Source organism: Drosophila melanogaster, chromosome 3L (assembly GCF_000001215.4).
Source record: "Drosophila melanogaster chromosome 3L".
Lineage (NCBI taxonomy): Eukaryota > Metazoa > Arthropoda > Insecta > Diptera > Drosophilidae > Drosophila > Drosophila melanogaster.
The window spans coordinates 9,092,875-9,108,117 of record NT_037436.4 but is presented as its reverse complement, the minus strand read 5'-3'; the positions used below and the strand labels follow the sequence as shown (position 1 = coordinate 9,108,117).

General features: G+C 36.4%; 3 protein-coding genes across 11 annotated transcripts in view; 1 reads left to right on the top strand and 2 right to left on the bottom strand.

The window, feature by feature from the left end:
* bol (boule) overlaps positions 1-10,489 on the top strand; it is a 36,777-nt gene extending 26,288 nt beyond the window's left edge. For 3 of the 8 annotated variants that reach the window (NM_001300063.1, NM_079265.4, NM_168318.3), the window contains 4 exons: positions 45-162; positions 423-499; positions 743-776; positions 5,311-6,477. In NM_001300063.1, the coding sequence (NP_001286992.1) occupies positions 45-162; positions 423-499; positions 743-776; positions 5,311-5,432 (351 nt within the window). In that variant the 3' untranslated portion in view covers positions 5,433-6,477. 8 annotated transcript variants of the gene reach the window in all.
* A 134-nt stretch (positions 10,490-10,623) lies between these two features.
* Positions 10,624-11,241, bottom strand: CG13315 (uncharacterized protein). Of its 2 annotated transcripts, none has more exons than NM_144186.2 (1): positions 10,624-11,241. In NM_144186.2, exon 1 carries the CDS (start codon positions 11,105-11,107, stop codon positions 10,898-10,900), a length of 210 nt encoding a protein of 69 aa, NP_652443.1. In that variant the 5' UTR covers positions 11,108-11,241; the 3' UTR covers positions 10,624-10,897. The 2 variants fall into 2 exon arrangements, with proteins under 2 accessions (NP_652443.1, NP_001286991.1); NM_001300062.1 differs by having other exon boundaries at positions 10,744-11,241.
* A 2,020-nt stretch (positions 11,242-13,261) lies between these two features.
* CG32032 (uncharacterized protein) lies at positions 13,262-15,065 on the bottom strand. The gene is made up of 4 exons (NM_168317.3): positions 14,807-15,065; positions 14,388-14,498; positions 13,912-14,325; positions 13,262-13,549 (listed from the first exon to the last, which is right to left on the bottom strand). Exons 1-4 carry the CDS (start codon positions 14,984-14,986, stop codon positions 13,394-13,396), a joined length of 861 nt encoding a protein of 286 aa, NP_729454.1. The 5' UTR covers positions 14,987-15,065; the 3' UTR covers positions 13,262-13,393.
* Between the last annotated feature and the right edge of the window lie 178 nt (positions 15,066-15,243).

The window sequence follows — 15,243 nt, the reverse complement described above, 5'->3', positions numbered from 1 at the left end:
TCTGTGCGATTGTTATAAACTAATATTAAAATTCTCTATCCCAGCCCAATCCTCTGCAGTCAATTGTGGCCACAAACGGAGCCGTCTACTATACCACCACGCCGCCGGCACCGATCAGCAATATACCCATGGATCAGTTCGCAGCCGCTGTATATCCGCCAGGTGAGTTATATGCGAAATTATATTAATATATTAATCTATGTTTGATGGGTCTTCATCGTTTCTCTGAGTTTCACTTGGTTTTATTGACATTTGTTTTTCTTTTCTTTGTATTTCATTACGCTCTCTTTCTTAACTCGAAAATACACTTCATCAACACAACAACTACAACCAAAACACCACCACCACCACCAACCAACCAACCAACCAACACCAACATCAATTGGGAAACAATTAACCAAACCTAGTTACTGACTTTACAGCCGCTGGAGTGCCAGCCATCTACCCACCTTCAGCCATGCAATATCAGCCATTCTATCAGTACTACAGTGTGCCAATGGTGAGTGCGATTCGATGCGATGCAGATAAGGTCAAAATAATAGCACTCTGATAATGATACATACATATATTTGCCACGATTTTTGGCGAACAACTTTATTTAGATGTATATTTAAAAGTAAATGTTTTATAATTATATATGTATGTACTTAAATTTTTGTGCTCTTCCTTTGACCACAATACTGCAATACTATGATGTATATATAAATATATAAAATACTTATTCTCATATCTTTTCCTGCAGAATGTACCCACCATTTGGCCTCAGAACTACCAAGGTGAGTTTCGTTGAGCCCAGCCTCACAGTATTTTGTATCTCGCTGGCCATTTTGTCGTTTGTCGTAGCCTACACATATCGGTATTTGCTTTCTTTTCTTTCATTTTTTCTTGGCGCACCACCACCACCACCACCAACTACAACAACAACAACCAAAAACCACCAAAAATCAACCACCACAAAATAGGTTAAATCCGAAAAAAAGAAAAACATAAAGTAAACAAATTTTCGTAGTCGCCAATTTTTCGTTGAGAGCTGCCCTGAATAATAAAATCATACCAACAACTAAACTGCAACAACAACAACAACAACTGCAACGACAACTACAAACTACAACAATCTGCGACAACAACAACAACTACAACAATACCACGCTATATGCTATATATGTATGCCCCTCAACTCTGATCGAACTGCAGCAGCAGCCGCACTCTTAGTTTATAATTTTAGTTGATTACGATTATGTTAATATGCCTATGGTTTAATTTAATTTATGCTAAGTTCGGAGCTTTAGTTTTTGGCCACACACACACTAAAAAATATGTATGTACATGTAATGTAAATTAGTTGAATGCCATAGCGAGGGAAAAACTAAAATTTATATTATTTAATCTTCGATTTCTTTTGATTGGACTCATTTTATTTTCGGTTTTGCTTGCTGTAAATAGCAGAGAATGAATGTAAATAGTAGTAGTTGGCACAATCACTTTGCTTATATATATATATATATATATAGTATATAACAAATACCGATATAATACGTCATATAAATTACGAGACATATGTATGAAGTTTTTTGCCAACATTTTTTCGATTATTTTGTAGGAATTTATCCATGTTAACTTTGAGGATGCAACAGCAACAGCAACAATAGTGATGCTACTACTACTACTACTACCAAAACAAGAACAACAACAACAACAAACATGCAACAAACATGCAACAAAGAGCCACAGCAACAAAAGTAAACTACAAAGCATAAATAGAATTTATATAAGCTGAGAAACAGAAATACACGCACCACAGCTGCAATTTCGGAAATGTTTAGTCAAAGGAAATCGCATATTGAAGGTAGAAGCTCTGGAAGGACACTCACCCACACAAGCACACACACCTACACGCATATATACATATAGAGCGCAAGGAAACCATTGCAAAATGCTGTAAAGTAAGCTGCTTATGTTATTAGGGATGTTGCGAGTGTGGCAGTGTGAGTGAGTGTGATGAGTGATGGGGGATAAAATAAATTTTGGTAGAGGAAACATTTATGATGTGCAATTAGCGGTGGAGCAGGGGAGGGGCAGTGGGGGGAAGGGACTATAACCATAGGGACGTCGAAAGGACTGCAGTGTGTGTGGAAAGTCAGCAAGTGAAAGACAAAAAAAATATATATGTAGAGCTAGAGCCACAGGAGGAGGAGAACTTAAAACCATATTTAAACTATACTATATAGGAAACATCATGCTAAACATACAAAACTGGGTAATACAGATGCAGCAGATGATGGTGGAAAGCACTCACTCAAACCAACAAACAACCACATACACACACACCACACACACACGTGCAGGACGAACACACACTTATAAATATACTATATAGGGAATAAACAAGCAAAATTGCATAACACACACATATACTATATATGGTAGCTAAGAAAGCGGGGCAGCGATCGAAGATTAAAGACATAATATTATGCATAAATTAATTTATATACATATATACAATACATATAAAGCGTAAAGTAACTGTAACTCGTAACTGTAACTGTAACTGTCCCACACAGACACATACAGCAATACAAAGCAAAAAGATGAATAAGCAAAGGAGACGACAAAGTCAAGCAGCAAAGCAAGCACACACTAAAACTCTTACACAACACACACACACACACACACACAGAGACGCACACCCACGAGTCCTGGGCGGAAAGTCAAGGATAACTTATGAAAAATTCCCTTAACTTTCCGATCAGTATTCGTTTAAAAGGAAATGAAAACCTAACTTGTAAGCCAAGCAAAAGAAAACTGAACGAAATTTTAGTCTAAAAGAAAATACTAATGGAGGACAAGTAAAAATTATTACATAAGACAAGCAAAAAGTGAACTAAATACAAAAAAAAAAAAACATCAAAAACAAAAAACACTACAATAAAGATATTCAAAATATGCTAGCTAAAATGGCGAAAAACATACACACAACTCCCGACTATTATAAACGGGAGGCATATATTAGAGAGACTATTAAAGGAAAGAAAAAAAAAACTCAAGCAATACATAGACACTCATAGGTGTGTGTTACACAAGAATATAGTTAAAATATATACGAAAAGCAAGCAAACGTAAAATAAAATAATAAGTTAATAAACTAATGTACAAGCAAAACAAGCTCTGCGTAAATGTTGATTTTGTAATTTCTGTTTTTCTACACTCACTTAAGATTCTGTTGTATCTATTGTTATGATGATGGCATCAAAACTAATCAAAAAAAACACGAACGAGAAAAGCGAGATGTGTTAACCAAAATTATTTAAAGTAATACGAACGCGATGGCCAAACATTTGCGGGGGCAGCCGGCGACCTGCGAGCGAATTCCATTCAAAATTGGTGCATAATTTGGCTGAAATATGAAAATTCGATATAAATATTTACATATACGTATATGCCTTATTGAACGAAACTAAATTATTTGCCCACTAAATACTGTTATCGTATTTTGTAATAAACCACAACCCAGAGGTTTCAAAAATACCTGCTAAAACAGATGTCGCCGAGGTCGCCCATATTCAAATCCCAAAAAAAAAAAATTATCAAAAAATAAGAACAATTTGGTCGAGACTCGTTGCCGCCGCAAAATGGCCTTCGCTGCGAAGTTGTTGACAAATTTTTACTAAATTGTTAAATAGTTAAATACAAAACATTTTTAAATCGAATCGTAACAATAATTAGACATGAAAAATTACTCTTTGTTGAAACGAAGCAACACAAAATGTAATGTAATGAAATGGAAAGCAATAATTCACTTAGGCATGCGCTCTAGTTAAAAACTAAAACTGAAATCAAGTCGAAGAAGCAACATAGAAACCACCAACCAACAGTACTTACATGTATGTCAGTCAATAGGGATTTTATTTAGTTCGAAGGCCCCGGATTCGCGCATTGGGATCATCCATCTATCATCTATCATCTACCCAGTTGAATCCCCAAATTGCTGGGTGGTGGGATGTGTGAGGCCTAATTTCGAAATGAGTTCTTCATTCACTCTTTTCAAACCAGCCAGCCCAGCAATTTAATCTTCCACAGACTAATCAGACACACAGAACCGATCATAACTAATAAATCCAAGGCATAACTTAAGTATATACGTGATATTTTGAAAGCGAAAATTCATAAATAAATTGTTTAGGTTTAAAACAATATTAAATATATATTATACAGATATATACATATATACATTATAAAGATAATGCCAAGGCATAATTAAAACCATAACGATTAATTAATTAATTAAAGAACGAATGAACATTTTTGCTGACAAACAAAAAAAAAAGGAAAACCAAAAGAAAAACAAACAAATGAGACGAGTAAAATGTTTGTAAACTCAATTTATTGTACGACTTGAATGAAGGAGAGCGAAAAGAAGTTCTTAAGTTTTTACTGAACAGCAGCAAAGAGCAGAGAGCAGATTGTCCCATCGTAAAAATCTATTTAGTTTATATATAGTGAATATTTATATTATATATACATATATATATATATATATATTAAATGAACAAATGGCAAGTAACAAACAAACCAACAAAAAAGAAATAGCAATTAGACGAACGTAAAAGGAAAGTGAAAAATTATATATATATACAATACATATATATCATAGCGCAAAGAATAATATATATTTTAATGAAGGAACATCAACTGATTAAGTGCAGCTCAACTAAGAGCACAAAATGTTTTTAGACTAAGTACCTACCTACCTAAATGAATTCAGCAATTGCATAATATACAAAAGATAGGCGAGAACGCTAAAAATGCGCCAGGCCCACAGAAGGGACATAAGATTCTACTTCTATGGAGTCTAATTTGTATAATTATATATATATATACGTGCATATTACGAGGATAATGCCCCCATGATCATCACAAAAACAAAAACCAATTAAACAAAAACGAAGCATATTTAACCACATACAACAAACACACCCACACACACACACACACTATAAATATAGAAATGAGAAAGAAGAAAAGAACGCATAAATAGCAATAACAATAAAGCAACAGCTACTTAATAATTTTAGCAAAATGCAAAAAAAAAAAAATATGAATAGCAAAATATTTGGTTTGCGTTTATTTTATTTCCCCCCTCCCCGTTTGCTTTTCAGTTGGTTATTATATTTGACTTTTACTGCGTTCATTAAATATCTCGAGTGTGTTTTTTTTTTTGAACCCAACGCATTGCTCTCCCTTCTCCTTCCCCCGCCACCCCTCTCAGTATTGCAATTCAGGGCACCATATATACATAAATATTTTATACAGAAAACCATTCGCCATTGCTGCACTCGCCGACGTCAAACCCGCATTCGCCACACTCCCAGTCGCATCCACAATCCCCATGCTGGAGTATCGAGGATCTGAGGGATACTTTGCCGAGGGTATAGCTATCGATGGATGCAATAGTGGCGGGTATAGCAGCAAAGGCTGGAACAGTACAACCATCATATTTCATAGAGGGAGCTACGGCGGAGGAGACACACATTAGTTATTATTCAGTAAGGATCGAAATCGGAAGAAATGGGAGTGACGTTATGGTACGAGGACTGGAGATGATCATCCGTGACAAGATTATAATAATATCCTGGGGCAAAAAGGAACTAAAGCATATACGAACATCATATACGAATCAAATCGATAAGATGTGGGATCTTGGCGAGAAAAATCCATTTGTTATTAGTTATTTATTTGTTTATTTTTCATTTTGTATTCGTGCCCACCAACGCCAAACGCCAACGTCGACGCCACCGCCACCACCCTAATTAACTTCACGCTTGCAACCCCATCGGGGGAGCGCTCACTTCACGTTCCTGAGTTAATATTGTTATTAGTTGTTCGTTGTTTTGTTATCAAAGTTTTTCTGTTATTGGGCAAAGGGTGTGTGCGAGCGAGTGTGCAAAGAAATAAAAGAGTGTAGGAAGAGGCCAATATCAGCAAGCGGAACAACGAACATAAACAACGTCGTTTCCCATCACATTTTACCCACTCAGCCAGCTAAAAAACCCCGAACATAACCGAAGCGTTGCCGAATCATATCCAAACTTCTTCAAAATCGGGAGCCCCAGTGGGAACAACCCAAGTTAACCACCGTACCATCATAACCAACTGCAAGAATCCGCTGCTATATTATCGCCCGATCCGAGCTCTTGGCCCTAAAGGAAGCGTTTTGACCATTGGACAGCGCTACATTAGCATTGCAAAATGTTTTGGGCTCCGTTTTTGTTTGGGGTTATCGTACCGAAATTTCACCATTTCATCGTTAAGGCTTAGGTTCTTTTCGCCGATATTTCGAAACGAATGTAATTATCAAAATTTGTTCTAGTTTTCTGTGTGTAAAATGAATTGATTCCAAATTATTATTGAAGTGTTAATGTTCCGATTTAGATTCGCTTGTAGAATGTCTCATTCCTTAATGAAAATAAAATTAAGCCCAAAACAAAAACGAAATCTTTTTTTATTTTATATATTTATATGTATATCATTTGGTATTTATTTCCATTTTCAGTTCTTCCTTCCTCCCTCTGTGTGTAGCATAATTTTTAGGTGCTGCGAAATACAAAAAGCAACGAATCTTTCAGTAGCATGGCAGTCGAAAAAAAAAAGCTAATCGTTAGGCAGATAAAATGATAAAATAGTTGAATTAAACGGTTGTGTCAAATTAGCTCTAATCTCCAAGTGGAAACCCAAAGGAAATTTATTAGGACTAAACTTGTCGAAAATCTAAATGTAGTTCAATTACGATTGGTTTGCTAAGCTCGCTCGTCTTTGAATCCTATCTCTCACTACCGTGTGTGTAAACTTTAATCTTCCCGAATGCGATCAACCAAAGTAATTATAATCTATATACGGAGGCATACATAAAAAAACACATACACTTAGGCGATGGGTTAGTATATGCGAAAATATATACATACATACATACATACATATATAGAAATGTACAAGAACAATATCTCGATGGCGTCTTCACACAAGTATAATACGGTAATCAGATACCAAGTTATAATATTTATGAAAGGGCAGATAAGAAATGTGGGGTAAGCCGAACATTTTTACATAAGAAAATGCATTTTTTAACAAACGTCTACGTGTGAATTGAATAAAACTTATATGTGTATACACGCATATATTATATACATTTTATTAAAAATATATATATATATATATACATATATATGTATAATGTAAAGCCGAGCAGCAATTTTTTATAACAAGAAGCGGCCCGAGGAAGCGAAAAAGAAACCGATTCAGGAGTGCAGCTGAAATCAACTGCCCAGTGGGCTTTCGTGCTTCGAGGCTTCACTGTGCTCCGTGTGTGTGCGTTAAAACGTTTTTTGAAGTAAAATTTAATTTACACAAGACTGACGCTAAAAAATAACTAAGAATATTAAAAGTGTACTAACCGTTTACGAATTTTTCAAATGCCACACACGGAGTAAGTGGAGGTCAGAGGTCAAGGGTCCCACGGAGAATGCAGGAAGCAGGACGCAGGACGCAGGATACAGGATGCAGGATGGTGGGGTTGTTTTGGGGGCACCGCTTTGTATATGGTTATATTATATTGTACTTAAAAATGAAAAACCTGAGATATATATATTATATATATTTATATTTACAATAAAAAAAAAACCAAGCGTAAAACTACAAAGTCATAATTTATGAACAATTAAATGAAGCGAAATGAAATTAATGGTAAATAACAAAATATACAGTGTTATTTTTATTTTTATGATATTGTACTTACATTAGTAACTAACAAAGTAACGGCGCAGCAATAATAACTAAATTAATTAGCAACCAGAACTAGGCAAAACAAAAAAAAAAATACCCCACAAGAAAATGTGATGAATTATTGTATAAAAACATATTGAAAGTCCCATTATCCGGAAATCACGATATCTGAGTTTCGGTAGATCATTATTTGGCATTAGAATCGCTAGACGGAGATCTCCTTTAATCGGACAAGCCTATGAATACAATAAACGTGCAACGAACTCTTTTAGATTTATCGAGGATTTACCTTAACGGACACATAGGTGCATTACGTAGTTCTCGAACCGAAGTGTTTGAATTATTGTTGTATTTAGTAGCCATCATTACACCCGCGCATTACCAAAATTTGTTTTGGGTCATTGTTGTCAGCAAAAGTATCTTTTTTAAATTACGATTTCTAACATATACATACAGAGCAATTTCTAGAGCGAGATCTCGATGTAGAGGCAAAAACATGGCAAATGGTGAAAAGCAAAACGACAACAAGAACAAAACAAATCGGTTTTTCTATCAATGTTGAATGGCGAATGTGTAGGAAATATTTAACCATATATACAACAAATATAAATTGTAGCTAAAATGGTTTCATGTAAACGAAATTGTTGAGTATTTTTAGTCACGAAAGAGAATCGAAGTAAAACACAACACACCCCAAAAAGACCGAGACAGACAGACAAAAATGAAGAATTTACAATAAAATTGTGCAATTTTTACGCAGTTTCCATAGATTCTTCTCTGAATTAGTAGTAGTTGTCCTTATTTCCACAGATATTTGCACAGAATTTCGTTTATTGCCTTCTGCTGACAAACTGTCCATTGAGCCTCTTTCACTTGTTTAATTTTGATACCCTAGAAAGCCGAAATTCTGTTGCAAAATATATAGAAGAAATTAATCTTAAATTAATTCCAAGTGCAAGTCGCACATTGTGAGAATCTGTGCTGAAGCCGATGCAGGATAAAAATAAATACACTTGTAGACAAAAAAAAAAAAGGATAACGACGCCGCGATACAGATACCGATACACCTATGTTAAGCCAATTAAAGCGCCCAATGAATGTGCTATAAAGCGAACGCGATAGGATTACCAGAAAAATACATAGCAATGATTAGCTGAAACGTAATGAAAATACTAGACAAATTATACTTTTAGCTAAAATCAAGTGGAACTATGAAATTGTATCCAAATTCTTCCGTAAAAGAAAGCACATTTCTAGCAAACAATTTACCATACATAAGAGTCTAATATACATATACTACTATACTGAGCAGCATAAAAGTAGAGTCAAGGAAATACGTAAATCAGATGACACAAATATAAGATACGCCCGAAATACAGAGAAAAACTACAGATCAGATCAAGGCAATTGCAGCCCACTAAGGAAATGATATCAGCATGGAAAAGAGATTTGAGATTTGATTGGGCATAGATGGAGAATGATGGGATTAGGATTAGCAATAGCCGATAGCAAAGGGCCCGATTCTAGAGAAATATCCAACTGATCTCTACTGTGTTCTATGCTTTAGTGGGGGGGACACATATGTATGTACGAAAATAAGCAAAGTACATATAACTTGAAAACCCAAAGTATTACCATTTTGAGCTGCAATATTTTTTAATCAAATACCAAACGAAAGATGAAATGGATTTAATAATAGTAAAATACAAAGATAATAATTAATATATATTTTTCTCTTTTGAGATAAACCAAACGGAAACACTGTTTTCACATGAATTGAGTTAGGCAACAAATAAACGAGGTCATAAAATAACATAACATATTTCAAAAAAAGTATCAAAACCAAAGCTAGCTAAGGAAATGCACAAAGTTTTGTGTGTATTTTTCGGTTTTTATTCATGTGTGTAAATCTTCCGTGTGCAAAACAAAAAAAAAATAAATAAATAAAAACGAAGTATGAAAAAAGAAGCAAACCAGAACTACACTACACTACAAAAGCAAAGCCAGACACTAAGCCCAACTGAAATTGTCAAATATAAATTAATATATATGAGGTCTATATGAGTATATATTTAGATAACAATTATATTATATATATATACATATATATTATATACATACTGTGTGCAAATTATTCAGATCCATCAAAATACGATGCGGAAAAGTCTCTATATATATTTAGTAAAATTAAAACGAAAGCGAATGAAAAATGAATACGTAGTACAATGACAAGCGAAATAAAAAGTATAAAGCAAAAACATATATGAAAACACAAAATTTGAGGAAACGGAAAATTAAAAAGAATCTATGAATAGCATATAAAAATAATTATTTATAAAGGCTGTAATTTTAAGTAAAATGATCAACCCGATAAACATGATAAAACTCAAAAATAAAACACAAAAAAAAAAAAAACGAAAACCAAACAAAAAACTTAACATAAACATATTTCACCCACAATGCAAATTAAATTAAACTAAAACAAAATGTAAACAAATCGCGAGAATATACTATAAAACATAAGTAAGAAACGATATCTAAAAACGAAATTATAAAGCTAAACGAACAAATTATATGAAGTAAAATTACATACCAAACCAAAGGAAGTAAAGCATAAATATAAAACCCCAAAATTATATATATACGAGAACTCAATGTATGTAATAAATATAAAACTAATTAATAAAATCTTAAAAATGGAATAAACCGAATGAATCAATTGGGCTTTCATTTGGAATCATACGATGATTGTGACATTTAGATTTAGGTCATTGCTTCTGGAACTGATGACGCATTTAGCAGACCCCCGTCAGACTTCGGTCCAGAAAAAAAAAAACGAATAATATTCTCTTATCTACGCGCTAGAATGCATTTATTAAATCTTTGCCATTTATTTCTTTTTTTCATATATACATATATGTATATATATATAATGCCAAGGTACATGAAAAGTCGTAGCGCCAGCTTCGTTTAGATTCGATTAACTCTAATTTGCACGATAAGAACTATCGTTTTGGAAAATACTCTATGCATAATAAATACAAAGTGCACAAAAAAAATTTACATATGTATGTCTAGTGCGACATTAGGAACATGTCAAGGCCGGAACTAAAACTAATCCCTAATCACGGATATAGCTGCGATCATAGTTCTGCATCCGTACACTCTGAGGCGCCTTCTGGGTGCGATCGAAGTTCTGCAGCTTGTTGGTCTTCAGCATCCGGGGATTGGGTCCGGCTGAGGTGCGCCAGTAGACCGTCTGCACCGCATTCCGTCCGGCAATGTAGCGCGTAGTCGCTCCGATCAAATGGTTCACCTTAGTGGCAGACATCTTGGGGATATTGTTGTGTGTGTGTGTTCGTTTAGTATCACAGTTGGGTTGCTTTCGCTATAGAGTCGTCTCTATATCTGGGTTGTTCCTAATGAATTCGTACGATCATTGGCGCGCTCGTTTCGTTTCTGTGGCCTCACTTGGCTCCGGATCCACTATTTATAGCGATGCCTTATCAGCACTTTTATACTGGCATATGTATGGTCATTATCTTGCAAGTAGTTGGGGCTTATCAGGTGTGTGTTGCTCAAAAGGGTTTCCAATTGATTGGCTTACGACCAGGCCTTTATTTGCTGGCCATGCAACCCGAATGCAAGGCGAAATGCGACGCACTTTTGGCCAAAGTTTGTTATTCAACGTTTCAGATTGCATTGTTTATTTCTAATTGGCTGTTGTTTAGACGTGTATCCGTAAGCAAAATGGAGAAATAGCCTTCATCGTACTTCCCAAGTGCAGCTCGAAGTCCAAAGGCTGATCTCTACAGCTGTATCATTATTGCACAATTAATCAAATACCCCTCAGGCCATGACGTAAATCCTAATAAAATGTATGTACAGTCAAGCATGCGCCACTAAAGCTGACCTAATTAAAAAACTTAAGTCAATTTGCATTGATTCCGGGAGGCATTAGATTAACTGAAGTAACTCACATATTTATACAACTATAGTTTTGTAATTTTTTTTTTTTGTAATATGACTGTTATGTATGCATTTATTGAGGATGCACCGAACCGCAGCCAGAGATATCTATATTTTGCTAGACTATGTTGATAATTCTGCACCTGATGCTTTGTTGTCTAAAATAATCTTAAAATAATAAAATGTGTGCTGTAGGTCATGGGTTTCGCCTGATAGAAGTTCTTCTGTAAGCGATGTTTCTGGCCTTTGTATTCCAATATTGAGGTTACATTTATGCCTATTTATGACACTAGCTAACCAGCTGATTGCCTAGTTGGACCGAGCTTTAAGATATGTGCCACCAGCTTCGTTCTTCTCTAATACATACATACTATCATGAGTACTCTACGTGTGCGGCGGGAGCTCCTCTTATCAGTTTTGTGAGTCGGCGACTGCTTGTGAATTATTATTTTCAAAACAAAACGTCAAGCTGGCACACGGTCTATTACTGCAATCAGGCGTTGTAAAATCCGGCAGAAAGTGTGCGGGTGAGGAATCGTTAAGTCAACAATAACAAAAAAACCACAATAAACCACTATGAACGCACACTTCAAGTTCAAGTGCGATTCAGAACCAGCGGGGGCCATGCAATCTAGCCCTTATCTAGCCCTAGCACGCTGTCTGCTAGTGCTTCAGGAACCAATGCATTCGCTGGCTGGAAAAAAAAAATTAATCATCGCGATCAGGGGGGAATATTTTGCTGCCGAAACTTTTCCACGCAAACCCTGGAGCTTGTTTTCTCTTTACGAGCGAGTCCAGACTTTAAGTGCTTCCTTTAGACTTCTTCTTTTCAGCCTGATTACAGAGCGAGCTTGTTCCCGTTTCTGCTAATCAACAAAGAAACCGAAAATATCAAAGCAAAAAAAAAAAATGTTTATAAATAAAGCAACCCGCCAGACTATTGTACTTCGACTTGTGAGATCGCCGTGGAATCGCGTGAGTATCAAAAGCTATCCACCCGATTTTATGGTCTCGATTTTGGGGGGGGTCCCTAACTCGTTAATTCCAAAACAAAACCCATGAAGATTATACCGTTTGCTAGATGTCAGTTGCCGAGGCCTGATAAGGATCATCTGCTCGTTTTTCGGTTAGTGCTGATAGTGTAAAAAAAAACGAAATGTTAACAACGTAATCAGACAGAGGCAAGTGGCATTGGGTTTCGATGTGTGTGACTGTGTCACCATGGCGTATGAGTAATTTATATGTATCAATTTCAGCAGCACACTTTTTGTTGCCTACTTTTGGGGTCTGCAGATCCATACGAAGCGAACGTTGCAGCAATATCAACCGAATTTTTTCCGACATTAGTTGTACCGAAATTCCAATGAGCGGGTGGAGATCCCTGCTAATTGAATTAAGCAAACACTTAACGCCTACAACTAGCCAACGGCTAATGCCCACTTAAGTCAGCCCTGCCTTATTCGTAATTGACTTTAATTGACAAGACGAGCAATTAAAACGGAGGCAATGTGAGTTAGTTTTCGGGGAGAGCACTCGGCGATCTCGCTTGTGTATTGCTTATGGGAAAATTATACATAAATTAACGTAATATGGCTGGACTCATTAAATACGCCGGCTGTACTTCGACACTCTGACGATCCCCTCCAGCTCACTGGCCACGCCCCCAGGCCAAACGTACGACCAGCAAAAGGGCTAAAAGAGCGAAGAGGCTGCCACCCAATCGCCCACATCCATTGCAAACCTTGCGAATGGTCTCCGTGTAGAGTCCACGGCGGGAAAGCAGATTCCTGATGCTACGCAGCTCCTGGAAAATTGGAAAAAATGATTAATTAGGTTTAATATATACATATACGATTCCTACAATCCTCATTCTTATTTGTTACCAGCATATACGTAAAATTGTAAACAATGTAACCTCTTTTTACCTCTCAAATATAGATTTGCTCATCACTATCAGTATTTACTAAAAAAATTATTTGCATATTATTACTTGACGCAGCTTGTAAACAAATATTAAGCTTTGTTAAGAAACAAACAAATTTTACGAGAAATAAAAAGGTCTGATTTAAAGATAAATAAAAAGTGTTCTTTACACTTAATCAAACTACAATTACCCAAAGATTTAACTTTCTGGAAAAGAAATTGAAAGAAGACTACTTTACTCACATCTAAACTGAGACCAAGGCGATTGCGGGTGAGAACCACTGTGTATATGGAGCTCTTAACATCGTTGCCGCAGAAGGTCAGCACCAGGTGATCGTTGACCGCTTTCACCACCTGGACAGTGCCCGTGAACTGGGTGTACGTGTTCAGGGTGACCAAGGATCCCCGCTGATCGCCGATGTTGGACCACTGACCAGGTGCACTGGTGGTATAGTTGAAAGTATACTCCAGATTGTTATCACGCTCACTCCAAATCAAACGTAGGTACTTCTGCTGGCTTTGAATCGATCTCAACGGGTACTCATCGCTATCCGGATAGGAGGATTGAGTGGTGGTGGTGCGTCCATAGTTATTCTGGTTACGGTTGTAGTCCTGATTTCCATAGCCATAGCCGCGATTTGCTTGGCTCAAACGGATCTGTAATATTTCATATGATTAAAATCAGTATCTAAATGTTTTGAATTTCGATGGCAACTGACCTGATCCGTGGCATCGGTCAGATGAATGATGACACATGAGTCGTACTCGTAGGTGCCCGGAAAATCTTGGCTGTGCACGATAATCTCGCTGCCGTACCAGAGTCCCATCATCTATATATGCAGAGAGGTTGGGCATTATTACACACTCATGTAGGAGCGAATGGGGGTCATTTGTGCTATTTGCATGCCACTCGCTGTGCGTTCAATTAAATGCCCACAATGAAAAAAAAAAATAACTAAATAAACAGGGCTCAGATCTGTACAGCATTGACATTGGGCGCACTCAGGGCGCAAAGGGTTAATTAGAACAAATCGACCATAATTGCATTAGCTCTCCGCATTCAAATGAGCTTACATTTTCATCTTGGGTGTAGCTAATATTTCCTGTCACTCAAGGATATTATCTTATCATATCGTACCTGCTCCAAGTCCACCGAGTTCTGCGGATTGATGTTCATGCAGCGCAACTCCGCATTACTCCTTTCCGTGGTGGTAATCGGTGAACCACCATATATCCCAAACTGATCAACTACAGTTCCCGCAATTGAGCCCCAAAAAAGGCCAAAGATCGCAACGTATGTCAAGGATTTGATAGACATCTCGGAAAAGTGCTGCTGTTTCTACCGATAAGAGCCACTGAATGCGGTCTGTTCCAGATGAAATCTCCCAATCAACTAACAGAGAAACGTTTAGTCAGTCCGCTGATCGCACTCAGAGAGACTGAAATACCCCTAGGAACCGCCCAGCGCACTCTTTCGCTCAAAAAACAAAGCTGAATTTGAAAACAACCAGTCGGGGTCTCCACACAAAAAAAAAAAATTGTTTTAAATAAATATAAAGATTGCAAATAAAATGT

Excerpts from the sequence above, each read along its gene's own strand:
- CG13315 (NM_144186.2), bottom strand. The coding sequence starts at position 11,107 with ATGTCTGCCACTAAGGTGAACCATTTGATCGGAGCGACTACGCGCTAC.
- CG32032 (NM_168317.3), bottom strand. The coding sequence starts at position 14,986 with ATGTCTATCAAATCCTTGACATACGTTGCGATCTTTGGCCTTTTTTGG. Across the intron at positions 14,326-14,387 it reads TGACCGATGCCACGGATCAG|ATCCGTTTGAGCCAAGCAAA; the intron begins GTCAGTTGCCAT and ends GAAATATTACAG. Across the intron at positions 13,550-13,911 it reads GCCTTGGTCTCAGTTTAGAT|GAGCTGCGTAGCATCAGGAA; the intron begins GTGAGTAAAGTA and ends CCAATTTTCCAG.